Raw genomic sequence first — 23923 nt, 5'->3', positions numbered from 1 at the left:
ATCAGTGGCTGCAGCTGACAGGGACAGTTAGCAAAGCTAACATCAGGACGTCATCTGTTAAAAGCCTCCCGTTGCCGGATACGACATGAAACTACTCCAGTTAGCTCAATCATGTTGTAACTCAGACATCCGCTGGAAAAAAATATTTTTTTCACGTTGACGAGACGGCATTACTGGAGCGGTCACCATGGACGCGGAGCTTGCTGTTTCTGTAGGTACACATTTCCTGGGGACACCTGCACGGCTCGGCCACGCCCCCTCCATTGTGATTGGCTAAAGCGCAGCATTGTTCAAACTCAAAGCCCCGCCCTTCCCCCCTCTCTAGTTGTCTTTCACACAGGGCTGCTGACAGATTCTACAATGTAGATTGCAGAATCTGTCTTGAGAGATTACAGTTAGGATGGAGCACACGCTGCGGTCGGACATAAAGCTACCAGGTTCAAATTACTTGGTCTGGAACAGTGGTTCTCAAATGGTGTGCCGATGCCAATCCAGGTGTGCCGAGGGATTTTGTGATAACCACACATTATTTTTGTAATATTCAACTGGGCCGATACAAAAAGTTATGAATGAATGTTTACTTGACTGAATCAGTATGCTGTGTGCACCCATTTCTTAATAAAGAGGCAAATTCTACCTAAAATATGTATTTTTATTTAATTTAACTTAAAAAACCTTCACAGGGAACCTATTTGTCACCGTTCGCGTTTAAATCGGTGTGTTATCGGTGCTTTGATGGCATTTTAAAACGTTTAAAATGGATTTTTGAATGACTTTGTTCATAAAAATTTCACGAGTAATAGTTGATTGTCAACTGTTATTTGATATTAGTAAATAAAAACAAACATTTTTGTTGTGATAAGAGTCATAACACCTGTTATAGAAGCTACTGTGCAAAGATATAAATACAGGTGAGCCTTGAGATTTCAGCTTGGGCACAAAAAGTTTGAAAATCACTGGTTTGGTGTATGTCTCCCCCTGGTGACTTACAGTGGCCATTGCAATAGACTATAATGCAAACAGTTTCTTCTTATGCACACAGTGCTGCCCATAACAAGTGAATACATATTTTAATACCATATATAAATGAATAAATAATTAATTTCAGTTGCAATGAAAGGTTCATGAGGGCTGCATGTTCTTCCTACCTGTCTTCTGATTGGCCATCTGCCTGCGCAGAGCTGCAGTGGCTGCAGCCTGTTGGGCAGGGATGGTGACAGGGATGCTCCTCTCAGTTGGTGGGGCTCCATGTTTTACTGTCTTTGTAGCAAGAGCGGTACTCTCAGCCCCACTGAGGTTGATCTTATTGGTTGGAACTGAAATATAAATACAAAGCATGTGAAACAAAGCATGTCCACTAGTGTTCAGCAGCTGCACTCTGTGCTACATGTGACATTTACAAGCAGTCATCTTGTGGCTTTGAATGCCAAACAACTCTTTAGCAACTGTTGATGTGATTTACTCACCAGGGCTGGCAATAGGGCTGAGTCCAAAGCCCATTCCTGGCACTGAGTGAATTTTTGTTAAAGGGGTGGACTGGATGGCACCGAAGCCTGGCTGGATAGACGGGGTCCTTACAACTGTGGGGTGGCGGGGGGTGGACAGTGCTGGAGGAATGACAGTAAGGGGAAGGGGTTCTGGCTGTAGTTCCTCCTCCTCCAGCTCCAAGTCAGCTGGGTGAGGCTCCAGGGACTGGGACAGGGAGGACGTAGAGCTTACATCATCCAAGTCCTCGTAGTATTTGGGTGAAAGGAAGGCTGAGCGAGACAGGTTGGCTGGAAGAGACAGATAAAGAACACTGAGATCAGCTATAACTGTGGAATAGCTGCATTATAGTTATATTAACATAACCACAAAGTTCTTGTCAGTAAACCAACTTAGTTTGAGCAGGATACCTGGTGCAGTTGAGCGGACCGGGGGCATCTGTCCCTTTGAGAGGAAGTTACGCAGCTGGGACTGTTTCACTGGTGATATCTTCACTGTGAGGGAAACATTTACAGTTATCACGTGTTGAAATTAAGAAATGTGTTATTCTTTTTTTTTTTATTATTAAAAAAATAAATAAAGACTGATACCTGGAGATTTGGCTTTGGTCTTAGGAGGGCTGGTGTCCAGCCTGGCTTTCAGGAGTGCATCCCTTAAACTTTCAAGCTCACCTTCCAAACTGTCATAAAACACAAATACAAGTTGTTTAAGTTGCGAACAGTCAAGGTTAACTTGAAATAAGAAGTCTCTGATTTCCAAACCTACTCCGCAGTCTTCTCTCTTACAACAAACTCAAAATCTACAGAAGCTAATACTCAAATCCCTGAGATTTTCCCATTCCTCCACCCCTCCTCCTTGTTCTTGGCCAGCTCCTACCCAGCAGTTGTTGATGTAGCAGGACTGCAGCTTATAGTTGGAGCGGTCGTCTTGTTGTAGAGGCGCAGGGAAGTGAGTTGCTTAACCAACTGGTCCAATCGGTTCTTCTGCTGGTTGATAATGTACAAGTTGTTGGCCAGCGTAGTGAACAGACCCTCACGCTCTGGCACGACCATGTGTCTATGAAGAAGAGGAAAAATTGCATGACAAATGATATTTTACCCCAAATCTTTTCAGTATCAAATACTCAAATAGGTGGTGTTTCGTTCTTACTTCTGCTTTTTCTTCTTCTCCAGGTGCTTCTCCCATTCCACATCCAGCACGTCATTGACGTCCTCCACAGCAAACATAACATACTGGTACAGCCTGCGAATCTCCTGAAGAAGGACAAAAATCATAGAATCAACACATTGCTATAAATATCTGGGTGGCTTATTTAAAGTCTTTGTGAAAAGTATCCATTCATGCAAACATTTCACCTTGAGCTGTTCCTCGCTGCGGGGGTCCAGGGGTTTTTTGTACAGCAGCTGTCTGTAATTTCTGTCTCTGCTCAGCTCACTCTGGGCCTTGGCTTCCTCTGCTCCAGCAAAGCCCTCCAGTAAGGTGGTCTTCAGTGTACCAATGTCCCCATGGAGAGACTACAAATCAGGAAAAGAAATAAACAAGTTGAAAAGGGATAGCCATAATTTAACAAAGAGACCGCAACGACTACACTAAATTAAAAAAGAAAAAATAAAACTTTATGACAATGTTGAGTGGAAGTGATTATTTTGCTGCTTTTGTGTCCAGGAATGCTGCTGTTTTCCCTAACTTTAATGTCTGGGCAATACCAGTAAGTCTAAAAAGGTTTGTTTGTTTATGGTACATACCAGTGGTTGTTAAACTTTTTTTAATGATGCACCCTCTTCAAAATATTTTTTTCAGCAAAGCACCCCTGACCAGGAACAAACATTCTGGGTGGGGAAAAGCCTGTCTACAGAGGTACAATACAGCGCTGTGCCATTAGTCACAACAACCTTGTAACTGAAAAACACTGAAATGCTACATTTCAAATGTTAATAATCTATCACCAAATTCATGGCAAACCAAAAAGCAGGGGAGATAGTAACAGCATCAAATCCATGTCTGTGTAAAAGGGACAACCAGCAGGATGCGGCCATGGACAGGACGGGCATGACGAAAATGCAAAGGTGGCATAAAGCAGAGACTTCATAGTGGCCCTACAGCACAATTGCTGTGTATTTTAGGAACCATTAATGATATTTTTTAAATGAACATCTAAAAAAAATCTCACATACCTCTTGCAGTACTCCAAAGCACCCATAGGGGTATGTATACACCCATTTGGGAAACACTGGTGTATACTACTGACAAGTCATACAAGTCAACATATACTTTGAAGAGTGGAGTATTTCAGGCTGTATAAAGTATGTCTGGGGCACTTTTCAACATCAAAAGTTAAAAAGGGAAATTAGACAAAATTTGGATATGTACTTTCAATATTTTCTTTTAGTGCGCTAACCTATGTAATACCCAGGGGCTATTATACCAGGGGCAAGGATTTAGCTGATGAGTGTGATTTAGCTTGGGTTAGCCAGAACAATATTTGAACATGTTTTAGTTTTCCAACCGTGGTCTCACCTCTGTAGTTTCCTTGATCTCCAGGGTGAAAATGTGAAGGTCCTCTGACTCCTTCCTCAGCTCCTTCATCTCCTCATTGGTGCCAACCTTGAAGTCAGCTTTTGCACTTCGTGCCTTCAGGTCATCTAACTCCTTCTGGAAGTGTGCGATCTGATGACAAGTCAGAGACATGCTTAGTTACAAAACAAAATGTGTAATTATTTCAACACTGGGTGTATATGACATGTTATCTTAACCGTGACCAGGACTGAGCTGCACCAGTTATGTTTCACTAAGTTTTTGCCTTATGTAAGTAAGTAGTGTTTATGCAGTTAAGAGTGAGAAGGATATAGCCAATTAAGCTATCCACACAAACATTAATGTGTCATTTAGTCTGACGTTATTAGCATCACATTTTAAAACTTGAGCTACATTGTACTTTTCTGTGAAACAGCTATATTAGCAAGCTAACATCAGTTCTATCAGTTAGCTAACAGTATGTAGCTAGCATTATAGCATTTCCCCCTCATATAGTTCAGCCAAAGATACTCTACCCTTTTTTTTTAACAAGATCACCAATGAAAAGTGGTGTTGACTGGATGATATATCTCACCTCCTCCAATATACCAGCCATAATGGGATCAGTGTCTTTCTTCTGCTGTAGCTGCTTCTCCAGGGCCTTCACGCTAACAGCTGCCTGCATTGAGAAAGTATAAAGTACATCAAAACCTACAGTTAGGTAAGAAACACATACTGTAAGAAAAACATGCAACCAACATAAGTTTGAGAAAAAATACAGCAAAAATGTTTGTAAACTAACTAAAATATTTTCCTCGGCAGTTGGTTTCAGTTGAGCTTGCAGTTGCTAGTGGCAACCGCCACCAGTACAGTTCAATAGCAGCAGCATTGACATTGTTTCTAGATCCACTATTTTTTGAGATGTGTTTCAGTGCAAATACTGCATATTTTATCGACTCCCTATATGGCATTGTTATTATTAGGTACTCTTTTTTTCCATAGCTGTTCTATGATTGTTGAGTTGTCAATTGTTAATTTGTTTTTTCTGTGATCAGTTTACTGCTTGGTGCTTACAAAGCTAGCCATTATACTAGCGTTTTGAAGCTAATGTGTTGCTAATGTAACAATTTAAGTTACTTTTGAGCTAAAAGGTGATATTATGTATTTTACTTTTTTACTTTTACTCTAGTGGACTGGGTGTTTACTGTAGTGTACTCCCTACAGGAGCTGAATGTTGCTCTTTCACTGGGAATACACTGTTTCTTAATACAGTGAGGTACAATGGCGTTTTAATAATAACTGTGGTCTGACTCTTGTCTAATAACAATTGACCATTCACTGAGTCCCACCCCTCGAATGCAGATAGGCTAATTATAGCATGACAGTGGCCAGCTCCTACAACAGTCTGACAACAACATGGCTGTGCGCCATAGACCGTCATGTTATCATTTTCGATTTCCTTCATTTCCAGGCAGCTTTTGTGGATTTTGAGCTAAATGTTGCACCTGGGGCATAAATAATAAGGATACTCCTTGCCTGGAGAGGTTGAAAAGAGATACATGTTTCCTCCCCCTTCCAAAACCAAAATCAAAGCCTGTAAAGTGCAGGGCTAACTAGCTAGCTAACTACTGAAGATATAGCCTACTGAATGTATACACATGCTACTTTTGATTTTTAATGAGTATAACAGTGAAAAAAATGACCCTGCTGTACAGGAACCAGTGAAGGGAAACAGGAAAACTTTGCTGATATTCAACCAGCTGTGTGTCATCACATTGTGTGCTGATGAATGTTGTTTAGCTTCCCCTTAAGATTCCCACCCGTAAGGTGGCGGAGGTCTGAGCACTGGCAGTGGCCTGGGGAGGAGCCAAACACTGTTCATCTGCACACACTGTAACGACCCTTAGCTGGCTGAATATCGGCAAAGTTTCCCTTTAAATTCATTGTCTTCTGTCTCAGTCGCTAGTGACGTGGTGGTTCACTTTTACACAGTCATCCATAACCTATAGTTCGGCTTTAGCTTCAAACTATCTTAATCTTTTTAATCTGTTTTTCCTGCCAAGCGAGCTTGATATCCTGAATAGATCCTTCAAACATATTGTAGACCACTCTGTCTGCTTCTCTCTGAAAGTGCTTTTCAGCTTAACAAAGGGTAAGTTGCTTCTTTTGAAAACTTTGAAGGACAACTGCTGTCTTGAACCTTTGTTGGAAGTGTGTTTAGCTCACTGCAAACAGTCATGGCAACAACACACAAAACTGTGTACCTTCACACAGAGTGAACGCAAGGCAATTATATTTACCCATTTAACAGTGGTATTCTCCACATGAAATATTTAATATTAAGTTGCATGGAAAGGGTTAAAAATGAAGGGTAAAAAAGAGTGTAGAAATAATCTTACTAAATATTTCTATGGTTCTTAAAAATCTAGAGAAGAGAAGTTGAGTGCACTAATGGAGACTACTATGGTGGATATGTTTATCTTTTGACTTGAAATCTATTAAAATACATCTGGTTAATACATGAACAGAAAACAAATCCCTCATAATAAACAGTCAGGACCTGTGGAGTTTGGACATGGCTCTGGGCAGCAGGAGCAGGTTTCTGGACAACTGTGGGCGGTGTGCTGGTTTGAACTGGACGCACTGGGGCTGAGAAACAATCAAACAACATTAAAATCACAACCCGAGCCAAGAAATAAGTCTTTGATAAAAAATAAAGTCACAATAATGAACTTGTGCAAAGCATGTAAGTGAAGGGACAGAGGCAGGCTTACCCAATACAGGTGGTGGCTTAGTGACTGAAAGTGGAGGTGCAGTGAAACTACTGGAATTGGAGACAACTGTTTTGGGCAGCGAGGCACTAAAGGAGACAGACTGTGGGGATGGAGCAGGGGCCTCCACTGCTGAAAACCTTGGGGAAGGAACAGAATTTTTAGGCATTTGTATTAACAACCCTGATTCTAAAAACGTTGTGCGAACTTACATAAAAACACAATACAATTATTTGCAAATTCATTTCCACCAATATTCAACTGAATGCAGTTCGAAGATAAGATACTTAATGTCCAAACTGATAAACTTGATTGTTTTTTTCTTTTTTTGTGTGAAAATACACTCATCTGGAATTTCATGGCTGTAACACGTTCCAAAAAAGTTGGAACTGGGGCAAGAAAAGACTGGAGAAGTTGTGGAATGCTAAAAAACACCTGTTTGAAACATTTCACCAGTAAACAAGTGAATTGGTTACAGGTGACAGTAAAGGGGAATCCTCCAAAGGCTCAGTTGTTCACAAACAAGGACCATGCGATGTTCATCACTTGGTGATAAACTATGTGGGCAAATAGTCCAAGAGTGAAAGAATGTTTCTAATCACACAGTTGCAAAGAATTTAGGGATTCAGAGATTTCTTTGCACGTAAAGGGCAAGGCTGAAAACCAACGATGAATGTCCCTGACCTTCAATCCCCTTAGACTGCATTAAAAACCAACATGACTCTATAAAAGGATATTACTACACAGGCTCAGGAACACTTTGGAAAACCTGTGTTGGTAAACACAGTTCGTCGCTACATGTGCAAATGCAAATTAAGACTCTTCCATGCAAAGTGAAAACCATTTATCAACAACATCCAGAAACGTCGCCAACTTCTCTGGGCCTGAGCTCATCTGAGATGGAGTGACACAAAGTGGAAAAGTGTGCTGTGGTCTGACATGTCCACATTTCAAATTGCTTTTGGAAATCATGGACATTGTGTCCTCCAGGCTAAAGAGGAGAAGGACCATCCAGCACAAAGTTCAAAAGCCAGCATTTGTGACAGTGTGGGCGTGTATTAGTGCCCACGGCATGGCACCATGAATGCTGAAAGGTACATACAGGTTTTGGAGCAACATATGCTGCCATTCAGAAAATGTCTTTTTAGAAGGTGTATCTGCTTCTTCCAGCGAGGCAATACCAAGCTGCACTCTGCTTGTGTTACAACAGTGTGACCTTGTAGTAAAAGAGCGCAGGTAGTTAGCCTGCAGTCCAGACCTGTATCCCATTAAAAATGTGTGGCACATTATGAAGCGCACAATATGACAACAGAGACCCCAGACTGGTGATGATTTAAATAACTATATCAAGCAAAAATAGGGAAGAACTTTTATTTCAAAACTTCAAAAATTAGTGTCCACAGTTCGCAAACGCCTACTGAGCGTTGTTAAAAGAGAAGGTGATGTCACACAGTGGTAAACATGCTCCTGTCCCAACTTTTTTGGAACACGCTGCAGGCATCAAATTAAGTTTATCAGTTTGCAAAATATATATCTTGTGTTTGATATGTGTTTTATAGGCTAAATAAAGGATTTGCAAATCATTGCATTCTACTTTTATTTTACACAGCGTCACAGCTTTTTTGGAGTTGGGGTTACATGTTTATAACCCTTAACATCTCAGTTGAAATACAGAAATAAATGACAGATTAAGAAATAATGACTTACCTCTCATTTAGATTGAGTTTAACTGTTGGTGGGGAGGCAGTAGCGATGTTCTGAGGTGTCAGAGCTGGAGCTGCCATTGCTGATGGTTTAATGGAAGGCGTGAAAGAAAACGCTGAAGGTGCTGAGGGTGTGTCAGAGGGAGGTTTGGAGCCAAACGAGAAGCTTGAGGATGCTGAGCCAAAAGGTATGGGTGCACCCAGGGAGAAAGCTGAAGGGGCAGCGGTGGCGCATGTAGTTGGGACTGAGAAGCTGAAGCCTGATGATGACACCGCTGCCGACACAGGGGCTGCGGGGACAATGCTGAATGGGGCAGCGGCTGAAGAGGCAGCAGGGGCTGGAGGAGTGGAAGCAGCTGCTGAAGTGAGACTGAGGTTTGGGAATGCTGCTGGGGCAGATGGGATGGAGGCAGCGATTTTGGGTGGCTGGGTTGCCAAAGAACCTGTGAACAGAAAATAAATTTGCTTTCATTTGATCTAATCACATGTGTGTCTACAAACAAAGGTTGCTCATTGTAAAACAACTGGATTAGCCTCGGAGAGAACAAGCCCAGATTTTTCATGGCTGGGATGCTCGCAGCAGTATTTCTGTCAGACTTCAAAGGAGTTTGCACTAAAGCTGTCAAGCCTCGAAGAGTTCCGCTGTGTAAAAACAATGATGTCTAGCTTCACAGAAAAGTAACCACTTCACAGTCTAATCAAAGATCTCCACATCAGCAAAACAACTGGCCTCATTCAACAAATGTTAGTGAATATAAAGTGAAAAAAATATTGGATTAAAAAACACTTTACAACATTCCAGAAACAGAAAAAGAGCATAGAACAAATGTCAGCATTCTTGAATAACATTTTGCTTTCAAAAATGTGTGATTATACTTATAACGCCAGGGCCACACCGCCTGCGGAAGTGCTGCGAAGCGCAGCGCACCGAAATTCTTGCGCGAGCCGCAGCATTTCCATTCACATCAGACGCGCATTTCTCCGCGCCGGTCGACAAGCGCTTCTGCTCCCAGCTGTTGTCTCAGTCACATTTGGGGCTGTTTTTCCATCATGGGTAAGTAAATAATCGCCATCTGAAATATTTCAGAATGTCTACGGAACACATGGATCTACTGTCTTTGATTGGGCCAGATCTGACTACGCAGACAACAAACTTCCGCCAACCCATCCAAGCAAAACAACGGCTTGCAGTTACACTGAGGTAATAATTATTATGACTGATAATGACTCATGCTAAACCAGGAAAACAAAGAAATGTTCGTTTTTAGCACAGTGTACAGTGTCAAACATTTATTAACAATGAAGAAATGTACAAAACTTATAGAAACTACAATCTAAAACCTACACACAACATTTAGAAAAAATACCTTAAACAAAATAAGAACCTCTTATTTAAATCATCACAAATTTAAACACAACAAACTGTTTAATTAGAGTAAATATAAACAACAGCAAATATTTATTTACATAGGCTCAAGTGTTGTATTTTTCCTCCATTACTCAAAATGGTGGAATGATTTGACGACACTGGGGGTTGTGCAGCTGATAATTTGAAGTTGATGAGTACCCCTGAAAACCTGAGCTTTGTGGCTGTGTTGTCTGCTACCAATGTAGTGGGGTTGGTCTGGTGACCGATGGAGAAGCTTGGGTGAGCTTATCTTGTTCCTCTTTTTCCAAGTCTGTAAGATACTGTAGGATGTGGATTTGTGCACGTGCCTGAGTGCTACGGGGCAGTCGGTTCAACCTGGGGACAAGGCTGAGGGTGAAAAAGTACATTTCCTCCTCATCTTTTGGGACACGTGGTGGCACAGGGGTTTCTTCTGTTGTCAGAATATCTAGCAGGTCTGGCTCTAAAGGCCCTGCAGTTGTGGATCCCCGCCTTTTCTTTCTGCCAGGTTGTGTGGTATGAGTTTCAGCCCCCGATGACAAGGCCTGCACTCTAGGGTGTGTTGGGGGGTTGGCAGACCTTGGTAATTCTGAGAGCTGTTGGGTAGACCTCGGTCCTACATCTGTGGGATGTGGAGAAGAGGATGTGGACCTCAGTGTGGGAGTGGCTGGTGTGCCAGGCCTTGAAGGCAGTCCAGATGGTCCAGCTGTCAAGTCATCTTCCTCACACATGAGCTCTGCGGGTGTGTCTTCGCTCAGATCTACAGGCCGGAGAGTACTTTTAGAGCTTAAAAAGAAAAGAAAATAATTTGTTATAAAATATGGGATACACCAAAATTATGAATAACACAATTATGTAAAAAAAAATTACAATAGAATTGATATTGTGTCAAATATATGCGATATGTTGTATGGATAGTTTTGACTATATTTAAAAAGATTTCTATTAAACGGCACTATTACATTTAGAAACTACTAACCTTCTGGGCTGCAAGTGTGGCATTAAGAAAGACATATTATTGCTGTATTTCCAGTCCTTTTGACTGCCACCAGCGGACCCACTCGGTACAGTCTTGTTTTTGTTTTTCACAAAACTGTCCCGCAGTTGTTTCCATCTCCGCTTGCATTCTTCCACTGTGACAAAGTACCAAACATGAATTAATAAAACACAATACACCTTTTTTCATATTTATTTATATTATTTTAACATAATAATGACATTTCTATTAATAACATGGCTTGAAGTTTGTGGAGCTGTTTTAAATTCATGTAATACTTATTTCTGTACATTCCACAACTTTATCATGCACCAATATTTTCTTGTTTTTATCCCTGTATTAAATATTTATAAATTATTGATAATTAACTTATAACTTTTTTTCCTATTTCCACAGATTCCTTGGCACAGGTGAAACCTTTGCCAGCCTGGCATTTCAATATAGATTAGGGAGAAGCACTGTGGCCAATTCAGTACACATGACCTGCCAGGCAATAGAGAGGCGGATGATGGAATCCCAGTTCCCCAGGCCCACGGAGCAGATGTGGAGAGACATTGCCTCCACTTTCTGGAGGAAGTGGAATTTTCCTAACTGCCTTGGGGCCATTGATGGTAAACACGTTAACATCACGGCACCACCCAAATCCGGAAGCTTGTACTTTAATTACAAGAAGACGTTCTCCATCATTCTGTTGGCGCTGGTGGATGCTGATTACCGTTTCATCAACATCCAGGTGGGGGACTTTGGAAGAGCTAGTGATAGAGGTGTATATAGTGGCTCTGACTTGGGAATCGGCATGGAGGCAAAGACTCTGCAGGTTCCTGCAGACTGTCTGCTACCAGGATCGGGCCACCAAGGGCCAATGCCATACACCATGGTGGGAGATGCTGCTTTCCCACTGAAGACATACCTAATGAGGCCATTCCCTGGACAACGCCTTGGACGATCGAAGAAGGTTTTTAATTACAGACTGTCCAGGGCCAGAATGGTTGTGGAGTGCGCCTTTGGCATTCTGGCAGCGAGATGGAGAGTGCTGAACACGCGCATCTCTATGAAGCCAGAAAATGCGGACGCCGTTATGATGGCTGTGTGCATTCTCCACAACTACCTGCTGAACCCAGCTGAGAATCAGAGGTGGTTGGACGAGGCAGAAGAGCGAGGGGAACGCCTACGGGATGCCAGAAACATGGGTGGCAACAGAGGATGCAGGGATGCATATGACGTGAGAAAGCTAGTGCATTCTTTATCTCCCCTGAGGGCAGTGTGCCCTGGCAGGACCAGATGCTGTAGAGGGATAGCTACAGCTATATGCCCAGCTACATGTATATAAAGTTGGAGTAAGTGGACATAATATATGTTGGACTCATTGTGTATATTTCATTTTGGTCGTTCTGTTCTGTTTATTGTGTGTTTTAAAATAAATTTGAATGAAAATCCATTTACTAGTCATTATTTAAAGGACACTGTCATCATTAAACCTCTTCTACAAATAGTAATTGCATGTATAAAAGTTACAGGAAAGTCTTTATTGAACTATTTATGCATTGCTTCAATATGATTTTTTTTACGTACTTATCCTCACTATCAATATAGAGTAGGGCATTAACAGAAATGTCGATTTGTCGACATCAGTGGCACAAGTCGACAAGTCATGTGTTTTTTCCCTCTCTCTGTGTGTGCTTGTGTACGGAATGCAATCGTTGCCTCTGATTGGCTTACACTGATACTTTATCCTTGAACATACTCAGGCGTACTATAAGCGGCGCAGACTCCAGTCATTCGGGCTTTCATAGTCAAGCGCACTTCCGCGTTGTAGTTTCCTGTAAAAATGCAGGGAAAAATCCCTGCGATGTGAAAAATAAATGCCGAGCAGTCACTGGTGCGCGGAGCAGAGTCCGCGCGGTCGTAAAATCGGAGCTTTGCGCGCACAGGGCTTGCAGACGTCCGCTTTGAGTCCGCGCGGACCTCCGCAGAGTCCGTTCCGCGTACGTCCCGCCCGAGTATGCTCGGGCCTTGACAGACACACATGACATGTGTGGAGATACTTCACTTTCCTCCGCCGTGTCAATGTGATGATGTCATCAAATGACTTGTCGACTCGACTTCGACTTTATTGACAGATAAGTCGACCTGAAAAAAATCAAAGTCGTTAATAGTATAGAGGACATTTTGTAGGATATTATGACCCAAAGGTGTAAATAGGTGCACATGAGCTGTTTACATTATGGGAGGAATACTGGCCAAAGTTGTAATTACACTACTAAGTAAGTAGTTGTAATTACACCACAATCTGCCATACATGAAAACACTTATATAATGCCTTTTCCAAATGAGCTTGATGTCAGTACTGTTGTGGATTTCGAGGCCTACTCAAAAGCAATAACTGCCTTCACACCAGTAGCTATATTGACAACATTACTGAAGTACTTAATGTTAACAATAAGCATAACTAACAAAGTCTTTAAAAAAAATAGCCTACTGCATGCAAATATGATTTCACAATGTGATAATAAAAATGGCTGAAGGACCCTGGGGGCCTCTGTACTGTAAGTGGTTTAAATTTTATCACAGTGTTGATTATATTTCTTAATCTATGCTACAGAGGCCATATATTTCAGACTATAGCCTACTACAAAAAATCTTCTGTGGGACATTGGGACACTAGAAAATGCACTGAAGTTGTGGTAGAACGATTGATTCAAACAATATACTTACTTGTTGATCCAATAGCTGTGGCAACAGCATCACAACATTTATCTTACTTACTGTTGTCCTTGTAGAATGGGTGCTGGAGGTCATACAACTCCCTGTACTTCTCCACTTCCACAATCAACTTCACGTCGTCCATGTTCTCGTTCTCGTTCTCGTTCTCTCTCTCTCTCTCTCTCTCTCTCTCTCTCTCTCTCTCTCTCTCTCTCTCTCTCTCTCTCTCTCTCTCTCTCTCTCTCTCGACTTCACACATTCAGTCGCGGCTCGCACAGAAAATAGACCACACGCCGAACCGATCGCTGCAAATCGCGACCCTGCCGCGGAGCTTCCCGGCGCGGCCAGTGTGGATGACACAGTCGGTTAACATAGGCGCCGAAAGGAAACTGGCTTCACTCCTTGGCGCTTCGAGGCTATTCGCGGCGCTACCGCAGGCGGTGTGGCCCTGGCGTAATTGTCTTATAATACTGCAATTAACAAAACGTTCTCCACTGCTCTTATCACCACTACACTTAAACACAACCTAAAACTTTGAAGGCCCTCTTTGATGAAGTAAAGTTTGATAAGACCACAAAACGTCATTGGTGTTTTGGTAATTAAGTTTAAGAACTAAATTTTACTCAGACTAAAAGCCTTATTCCTTAAAGACACCGAGATAAGTTTAATGAGGGGTTTATTTATTTAGATGTGCATTTGTTTGATTGACGGGCTCTCAGGCTGTTAAACTGAGCTGTGATACCAAACTCCACTCTTAAAAATGCCTCTTTAGGGCTGATAAACATGGTGTGTCTTAATGCCTAGAAGATGCAAGGTCAGCCCTGGGTGCTACTCTTGTGCCAACCTCAAAGGGCATGGAGGCAGGTTGTGCCTGATGTTGCTGAGCGACCATAACCTACTTACCAGAAATGCCGATTTGGAGCTGATCTTCTTCCATGCATTTTTTTTAAAAGTGTGTGGGTGTTAAAATATTGTCCGTGGCAAAGATCGTAAAGCTCTGGATAGCCATACACTACAATAATCACCTAATACCAGCACAGTTGAACTTTGTTTATATCACGGCCGTTACCCTTAAAAAATAGGTGCTTGGAAATGCTTGCACACCACAACAGTGTCACTCTCGCTTCTGAGCACGCCTTCTGCATGTCTACATTGACAACAATAGAAGGCACGAGTAATGCGGGATGTGACTGGCGCCTTAGAAAGCAATGGGTGACCCGTCGGATGATATGTCCATGTCTGTCAACAGCCTATGCTGGCATCACACCAGGAAAAGGAAAATCTCACCAACACTTTGGTATCACTGCATTAGATGATTATCACTTGAGGAAATGTGCCACTGCAATGTGTGATGATGAATAACTGTGCAGCCCAACAACATTTTAAAACATCTGTTAAGTTTGCTGGCTCTCTTACCTGGTTTGGGCGGTCTCTCCCCCTCCAAGGCGAGGACAGCGGGGGCTGAGACCAGCTGCTTCACCCCAGGGTTGAGGTTGAGCAAAGCAAACGGACAGAGTAATCCCTCCGTGGACAGCATCAGCATAACTGGCGCTGGGGGCAAGGTCTTCTCATCAGCTTTGAGAGGAGGGGGACAGATGGGATTCAGACATTCAGACAGAGAAATACTGTCATCATGATGTGCAGTAAAAGACTCAAAAATATGTTTACTATAATTTCACAGAAAAATACCAAACACATAACTCTCCAGTCAAACTTTCTCACTCTCCCACACACACGGAGTCCATTTCCCCTTACACATTTTGCAACCTTCCACAGATCAGAGAGCCAAGAAGATTCTCTTGGAGTTTTGTATAAACGCTATTAACTGAGAGCCACATTCATGTGCAATCTACATCGCACAGTAGCAGACATTTGTAAAACAATTATTTAGCGTTCTTCACAGCTTTGTGCTTCCAACTCACACCACTGCACACGACAAATGATTAACAGCAAGTGTTGTGTTCTCAGCATGCTTGCTATGTTCATGATGAGAAAATGTTGTTTCCCACTTTATACTGTGACGTGTAAAAGTATTGATGGCATTTGAGCACAGAGACTGTATGTTAGTGCTGTACTTATCTCACTGACCATTTCTCATTCTGCCCCCCAGTGGTTTAAATAAGTACCCAGTGTTCAGTTCAAAAAGGCACACTGTGGTCGTGCACAGACACAACTGTCCTAAGACGCCTCATTTGGTAAAACGCAGTCCACTGCATTCCTCTTCTTGCCAAAACCCCAAACTCTTCCCTGCTCTTCACACCCACTTTCCTGCACTCTCCAAAATCATGCAGTGCGCTGTGGGCTGCAGACAAAAACGGCAAAAACCAGTCTTAACCAACATTTAAATGATGAAACTGAGCATTCACCGCCTAAATTAAAGATGCATTAGTCAGAGTTGATACGAGTCATTTCGGATACGTCAAAAAAGTACACTGTGTCCTCTTTGTTCTCTTCACAGCTGTCTCATATCTAAAACTATTCCTCAAGCATAACTTCTACTGTCATCAGCGGATGACAGCAGAAGCTGTGTTTGATTAATTACCACTGACTCACCTCTCCTATATTTTGCATCTACTGTATATTCATTTCACGTACTGCACGGATGCTTTTGACATTGTAAATGTATATTAGTGTTTTATTGTCTGCATAGATACACAGCTGTATCTACAGACACATACACCCACACACACAAATACATTTACATATAAAATATACAGATATTCAAGCAAGCAGAAAATGGCAAGTATTATGTTTTAAGAAATAAAGTTCTCCACGAAATAAGCACAAAACGCAGAGAACAGAAACTAAAATACAACATGTAATGTTTAGTTTAATCTCAGTTATGAAACTATAGTTGAAAGGTAGCGAGAAGCAAAACGGGTGGAAGAGAGTGAACAGAAGGGAGAAGCACACGGTAAAACCTCATCAGCATTCTGCAACAGGATTGTCTGGGCTTTGTTGTTTGTTGTGGTCCTCTAGCTTGTCTGAGCCATTTTAATGAGTGCATTTTTTCTCCACAGATAACTCTTGTTACTCTCCCTTCGCTTTCCCTATCTAATGTCTCACTTCGGATAAAGGTTTTGATCAGACTACAATCATGTCAAAAAATGTTGCTCAAATTGCAGGGTTTTTTTTCGCCCTTGCTGGGGAGGGAGTTCTTGGAGTGAGCGGGGAGAGATGTGACTAGACAGCAACAGCAGCTCTACGTGAATGTCTGGCAGACTGGGCCATTTAAGATAAAACAGTGCACTGAGACGGTAGCTTATCACTATTCTTTACACATGCTGCGATAGAGCACTGCAGTGGATGCTGTATGCACAAAGAAACCTGACAGATTTCAGCTTCATCTGATCATTAGGGGGGTGTTAGACATAACATGTTTAGGAGCTTAAACAAAGACAACAGAATGCAGTTTGAGAGATAACACCACCAACTATTACGAAATTTAAGTTAACTTTAACATGACACAAACCTCCTCGATTCTTAAATATGCCTATGAATAACCTAATACCACAGAAGTCATTAGTTTGTAGGAATCAGAGAACACAAATGGGGAAAGCCTCAGTGCTTTGAAGTTTTTTAAACCCAGTAAAACATATCTTACCCGCCGCTACAGTGTGAAATACTTCATTAAAACAGGCTTATCAGGGTGGGCGGTAACGCTTGTGGCAGATGGTGTACAAACCTGCCTAAACTGGTTTAATTCTCTCCACACCGTCTATACTATCTTTAAGTACTTTCTGAAAAACTCAGTGCATAACATGAGCTTCACTGCAGATGTGCAATATCATTTATAACTATAATAACACTGTGAAAATGTAAGTGATGTACAAAAAACAAACAGAAATTGCAAGTTAGAAAGCTCAAATTTAACATATGTTGACTATTGATATAGTGATTTCAGCTTCATTATAGCAGAGAATATGATTGAAAACATATTCTGTATGTGATTTTATACTGTAATGGAGAACAGTAAAAAATTGGGATATAATACATAAAAATAAAAAAAAAACTTCAATTCAGAAACCGGTCACAAATAAATAACCTGATGGTAGTGCCTGTGTTGGCTTAGAACATAAATACAAACATAAATCCTGCTAAGCCAACACTGGTATCAGCGCTGGGCCAACCTTTTTCTTTTTTTTTTAACTGGTTTCCTGGCAGCGCTTCCATCGATATAAGAATTCTCCCACCACAACAAGGTTGATTAAAACAAAATAATTGTGATAACAGCATCTGACCTTTGACAAAATTCTTTGAAAATCTTATAACTCCCATAAAAATCCCCAAATTAACCTTTAAGAAAGTATAGCCTAACTTTTTTTGCTTTGAAGTGCTATAACAGACATAACTGGGCTCCAAAATTGACATTAATTAGCCAACTGACAGTCATCTTTACGCCCTTTCCCACTCTGTTGACATCTGGCTTTTGTATGTAACGGGAAAAATTACAACTGGCATTCACACCCTGGTCAAATATTTATCGGCTCTGGCTCCAACAGGCAGTAACGGAAATACAACACCCCATTGAACGTGCTAATTTTAACCCCTTTACGAGATGCGATGATGCACCATCACAAAATACCATCTGTCTCCACCCAAGCAGCGCTCAAACATTGTTAGTCTGCACCGAGTTTGAAAGAGAGACTGAATAAGTACAAGATATAAAAAGAAGTAACCATGGTAACGTTTTCACTGACCTCCATGCTGCTTTCTACTGTTTACTAACCTGTTTTCTAACCTGTCCATGATGTCAAACGTGACACACCCATAAGAAAAAAAATAGAAAGGCATGCGTGTTTGCTGCAGAGCCATCTAAATGGCTCTAGTCCACTGGTAATAGGAAAGGACTCTTGAGCATGTTTTTAACAGTTTTCCCTGTGTTTAAAAAACCTGTGTACATGCGCTTATTTTGTTGGAAAAGGGGTATTTAAGTGCTGGCTTTGATGAAAAGAAACTAACGACAGGATAAGTGCATTGATATTGTGTAGATGTGCAAACCTGGTCAGACAGGTGAGGAAAGAAAGTACACAGAAAGCAAAATTCACTTACTGATATGGATCTCCTGCCGACTGGTGAAGTCTATGGCTAAGCCAAGAGGCAGAGTGTCTTCATTTGTGTCGGTGACTGGAAGCTCAGCCCTACTCGCATCCTCCAGGACCCAAAGTTCCCAGATCTAAAAAGAACAACAATCAGTTGTGGTCATCAGAGTCTCCAGACTTTTGGTGTATTTTCCACACACCACACAGTAAGCATTCAAAGTGTAAATTAAAGCTAAATAAAATGATCAGACAAAAATCATGTTTTATGTAAAATAACACTGAGCTTTGGAAGCTTAGTGTGACCAGTTGTCGCTCTCATTAAATCAAGTATAATTCAACACTAATGATCCGAGATGACATTATTTGTTTTGCATAGAGACCTAATACAGTAGATGAAAAACTTCAGCACATCCAAACATACATGACATAATGTTACGTTATATTTTTCTTTTAAAACTATATTAGTCTCATAGTTCATTTCTTTCCTGGAAGTTAAATGGAAATCCATCTTAGTGAGAGACACCTTTCATTCTACCTACATTCCAAACTGTGTGTCATTTGAACTCATGATTTCTGCAACATCTTCTGCTTTACACTTAATTACGTACCTTGTCCTCTTGTCTGGCAGCTATGACGCTGACTTCAATGGCAGCTGCTGATGCCGCAAACATAAGGTCCCTGAATGATATAAACAACGAAGCAAAGCAGAACATTACACCAGTTTAACATGTCATTAAAGTAAAACAAACTTATGAGGTTTTAAATAACACACAACACACTTAACATGCTTAAGGGTGCGTCGTAAACCATCCGTGCCTGTGTATCATGATCATTCTTACCAGTCCTCTATATGGCTGAGGAAGTAGTGGTGTTGTCGCTCAGTGCAGCTGCCAAACACTACTTCACTGAAGTTCAGATACTTTGTCTCCACCTTCTCGTCCTTCTTCTACGAAAAAACAAACAAAAACATTACATTAACAAGATGGAACGTCTGTGCGGTGGAGGCATATTTTAGCTGCTTAATAATTTATCATTTTACCAGAGAAAAGGATGGCACTACATATACTGTAAAGTACACTGACATCCAACTGTGATTTAAATTTTCATATTATGTGACACTGTGTGGCTTAGTGCTCAGGTACATAAAGCATCCTAATCAAATAACAATACATAAGGAGGTGTATGGGAGCAGCAGTAGGAGCCTCTATGTAACTACAGAGCTACGACACAAAAATATGGTGACACCGCAAAGAACATGGCCTTCAAAGCTGCAATATATAATCTGGCAGAGCAGCTAATGCTACATTTGTTTCATCACCTTGCTGCTGTGGTCATGAGAAAAATATCTTCAACCAAACATTTATGTGAATTTCACAAAAATATATATGTCCAAATTTATCTCCTGAGGCCATGAGTACGACAGCATTGAGGACTGGAGGGGTGGAACCTGACAATAACACAAATATGATTAGGTGAATTCAGTGGAATATGGATGTACTCACAGGGATGGTGATCAACACTAGTTCAGGAGGGGTCTCAAGGGACCCATCTGCAGCAGCATATACCACTGCAAACACAAAGGTTCTCAGCCACAGCACATCCAGAACTATAAGAGACAATGGGAGAGAAAGGCATTAGAAAAAAAACAGTTAAACTAAATTAGAACATGTAATATATTGGTGACAACTAAATCTGACTCAGGACATGGGCGTACAACACAGATCTCATATTTTTTTATATGTATGGGATTCACCTTACCTTTGACAGGTTCGTCAGCGGTGTAGAAGTTTGGACATAGGATAACTTTCTTTTCTTCCAGTCCCTTTTTAACAGAGTACAAAATCAGTTATTCATCTTGTCAGACATTGGACACTGCAGCTCTTAGACAGCAGTAAGTGTTTTATTTTTCATTATTGTGAATTAGGTCTACTTACTGGTGTATACTGAGAGACTGTGGAATTCATTTTTCCTGCAGCGACTTGTTTTCCTTTTGGACTCCAGCAAACTGTGTGAAACAAAGAAACAAAATTTGAGCCACTATAGAAAAACTGAAGACAAGTAAACTAAATTTTCTACGCAGAGTGTCACTTACTGCATGTGACGCCAGTTGAAGCAGGTAGACCGGCCTGCACTTTGACACTGTCATTAACTTCCAAAATCATCATCTGGCCGTCAGACAGACAGACGGCCAATATGGATGCCTGTACAGGATTCCACTTCAGGTCCTGCACCAAAGTGCCGGCGGGTACTGCTGGTAGCAGTGATCCAAAAGGTAACTTCTGAGGTCTTGCCTGGAAAAACAATTTATTTTGTTTTTTATTTTTTTAAATCAACAAGTCAAATGTAAAAATCGACTAAATCTGGCAGATATAATAACTGAATATCCGAGCAAGAGAAGTAATCACATTTAAACTGAAATTTGTGGATCTGGAAATTGATTTCATCTCCATGAAATTATTTCGTAATCCACTACCTTCTAATAATTCAACTGTTCATTGCATGGAGACCCTGCCCATCTGCAGTAGAGGTTTACAAGCTGTGTATTCATAAAGGCCGAAATAGGAAAGGTAGAATTATTTGGAGACTTCGGGGTGATGTTTTTTTTTGTTTGTTTTTTTTTGCAAATGATAATTTAATTCAAAATGACTGCTGTGGTTTTCTTCATATTAGGGGCTTCTGTGAGTCTGCTGCTGCTCATTTTGGAGAGCTCTGACTAACCATGTAAGATTAAAATAAGCTATAAAGTCATTTGCACTGGACAATTATTTCCTTGAAGATTGTGGTGACTGACATACTTGCAACATCACAGTAACTCACAGCACAGCACAACTAGCAAATCTTCAAGTGTCTCTATGTTTGTTATACACACATACAAACCCCGGAGCACCCTGAAATAAGCTTGATGCATGTCTAATACACACACACACATTAATTACACTGACAAAAGTAGTCACCTTGTTCATGAAGGTGCGGACATCGTAGAATGTGATGGACAAGCTCGCCTCCTCAGACATGCCACATACTGACAAAGTAAGTTCATCACAGCTGAGAGCCAAGTGGTGCAGGGCCAGTTCCACAGTGACCTCCGCCAATGCTGCCATCCCTTCGACTAGAAGAAAGATGAACAGTAACAATTAACAAAGTGTAGTGCAAAACTGACTGGATAAATATTGGAATCTGAGCCTGTACAGTCACGTTCATACCTATATCATTGGCGTTCCCGTCAATTTTATCAGCAGCCAGAATATCTTGGGTTTGGTAAACTTTGAATGTTCTGTCGAGCCCGACAAAAGTTAAACCAAATTTGTTTGAGATGGTCAGCAGACTGGTTCTTTCTTTTGGAAAATCATCAGGAGTGTCAAAGACTCGCGCTTTCTTCATCTGACGAAACTGAAAATCCTGAAAAAGAAATACAGCAGTGCTTGTCAGGATGAGACGTACAGGGGATAACATGTGGTTTCAGTTTAACAACTGCAAACTCAAACTAAACTGTATTATATTCCAAGAAGAAAGAGCAATATTAAGGTGTAAACATGCTGGACAACATGGACTGTGCCCTTACAAAATAATCTAACAGCCACATTTTCTTAAAGTGCTGGAAACACTACTATTAGTTGCCTTTTAAACAACTACTTGGTTACTTTCAACTTCACTGGTCAACAACAGAGCTATGCCAAGCGTCAAAGTGAAAGTCAGAATGTTGGGTAAACATGCAAAGCAGTCACGTCATGTTAGCTAAAGATGCTAAGCTACGTTAGTAACTGTGCAGCAAAATGTCCTGGACGTGACACGTATTGATGTCTTTATTTCACATACAGGATATTTTTAGTTCAAATAACTTCCAAATAAAATTAGCATTCACTCAATAAGCAAATACAATATAACGTGGTGCTAATAGCTAACGTGCTAGCATAAGTAGCTAGTCATAAACTGAGGATAAAAACTGCAGCAACAGCTTTTTCATGCTAGACTTTTAAACTGTTACCGTGGTCACCAACTGTTATTTGTATCTACGTTATTAATATGTGTTTGTAAGTGTTCTGTGGTTAGGGTTAATCACACAGTACATCTAAACCCGACCGGCTAGCCAAACAGCTAAGCTAGCCCAAGCCATTGGTAATGTACTGACTCAGTGCTAGCAAACACTAGCTTACACATGCTAACCTGTCAACACAACTTGTGGATAACAGCTTACCTTCATTTCCCTCTCAGGAGGGGTGTCTGTGTCGTCACTCATTTTGAAGAACAGAGGCTGCTGCTTTTACAGCCGACCTGTTGTGTGAGTTTATTCCTCTCTTGTTTGTATTTGAGAAGAATTTCTGGTGAGGCACATAAGTCTGCTAGGACAGCTGAACACACGCCGCGCGATTTTGCCGTAGAGAAACGTCGTAGCTACGCAGGATGACGAGTCGATACCAGAGCATCATGAGATCACCATCTATGCATACAACACTGAACTCTTGAAGCTGGCATACAAAATGGGGAACATGTTTTTGGAATGACTTTGGGTTATATTTAAGACAAAAAAAAAGACCAAAAAAAAAAAAAAAAAAGCACATAGCCTCATAACATATAACACAAAAGTATGGCTGATTTCCTGATTGCTGATATTAATAAAATACATTTTAAAGGGGAACTTCACCCATTTTCAGAATTCATACACTTTATTCCTATAGTCTAAGACAGTCCAAAAATATTAGTAAACATGGACAACTCTCTCCCAAATCTAAAGACTAGAGTGTTAAGGGACTGTTCTTTACTTATAAGAGAAGGGGTGGCTCAGGCCCCCAGGAAAGCCACTCAGCCTTCCAGCAAATTTTTCCCAGTGGCCACTTGTGGTATTGCACCGAACAAATAATTTTCCCCATAGACCACCACTGTAAAAAAAGATGTCCGTAAAACTGTTGATAGGACACCTCAAACTGCACACAAGGTCAGTTATGAATCTTTCCATCCTACATTTTTGAACAATGGTGTTTTTATATTTATAAAACTTTCCTTTAGCCAAGAAAAGTGATTTAAAAATCTGTTGTCACGATGTTGATTCTATTAGCCGAGCAGGAGCTTGTGGGTGGGGCCAGAGGGAGAAACACTAGGCTACTGCACATATCCAATGGGCCACATACCACGGAAGTAAGCCCTGAAGCTAGCGTATGTGCCAGGTGAGCAACTCCATTGGAATGAATAGTGCGGCATCTTGATGTCTGGTATAGCACTTGTTTAAATCTGTGGAGTGGCTGGGGTGTGAATTTGTTTGTTTTTTTACCCTTGGAAACTACACAGATTTTTCCTTGAGCCTCCCTGAGTGACTGGCAAAAAAT

General features: G+C 41.1%; 1 protein-coding gene across 4 annotated transcripts in view; it reads right to left on the bottom strand.

Annotated features, from left to right (window-relative positions):
• LOC126395660 (inactive phospholipid phosphatase 7-like) overlaps positions 1 to 22975 on the bottom strand; it is an 81073-nt gene extending 58098 nt beyond the window's left edge. For 3 of the 4 annotated variants that reach the window (XM_050053289.1, XM_050053287.1, XM_050053288.1), the window contains exons 1-23: positions 22798 to 22975; positions 21806 to 22001; positions 21557 to 21711; positions 20695 to 20893; positions 20537 to 20607; positions 20361 to 20424; positions 20105 to 20208; positions 19442 to 19548; positions 19211 to 19280; positions 18613 to 18736; positions 14977 to 15135; positions 8478 to 8916; positions 6774 to 6910; positions 6560 to 6648; positions 4595 to 4678; positions 4003 to 4152; positions 2841 to 2999; positions 2635 to 2738; positions 2362 to 2541; positions 2076 to 2164; positions 1896 to 1979; positions 1467 to 1775; positions 1149 to 1316 (exon numbers count right to left, since the gene is read on the bottom strand). In XM_050053289.1, the coding sequence (XP_049909246.1) occupies positions 1149 to 1316; positions 1467 to 1775; positions 1896 to 1979; positions 2076 to 2164; positions 2362 to 2541; positions 2635 to 2738; positions 2841 to 2999; positions 4003 to 4152; positions 4595 to 4678; positions 6560 to 6648; positions 6774 to 6910; positions 8478 to 8916; positions 14977 to 15135; positions 18613 to 18736; positions 19211 to 19280; positions 19442 to 19548; positions 20105 to 20208; positions 20361 to 20424; positions 20537 to 20607; positions 20695 to 20893; positions 21557 to 21711; positions 21806 to 22001; positions 22798 to 22839 (3283 nt within the window). In that variant the 5' untranslated portion in view covers positions 22840 to 22975. Of the gene's footprint in view, positions 1 to 1148; positions 1317 to 1466; positions 1776 to 1895; positions 1980 to 2075; positions 2165 to 2361; positions 2542 to 2634; positions 2739 to 2840; positions 3000 to 4002; positions 4153 to 4594; positions 4679 to 6559; positions 6649 to 6773; positions 6911 to 8477; positions 8917 to 9750; positions 10647 to 10839; positions 10994 to 14976; positions 15136 to 18612; positions 18737 to 19210; positions 19281 to 19441; positions 19549 to 20104; positions 20209 to 20360; positions 20425 to 20536; positions 20608 to 20694; positions 20894 to 21556; positions 21712 to 21805; positions 22002 to 22797 lie in introns of those variants that run through there. The other variant, XM_050053290.1, reaches the window with a different exon arrangement.
• Between the last annotated feature and the right edge of the window lie 948 nt (positions 22976 to 23923).

Source organism: Epinephelus moara, chromosome 9 (genome assembly GCF_006386435.1).
Source record: "Epinephelus moara isolate mb chromosome 9, YSFRI_EMoa_1.0, whole genome shotgun sequence".
NCBI lineage: Eukaryota > Metazoa > Chordata > Actinopteri > Perciformes > Serranidae > Epinephelus > Epinephelus moara.
This window is presented reverse-complemented; position numbering and strand designations above follow the sequence as displayed.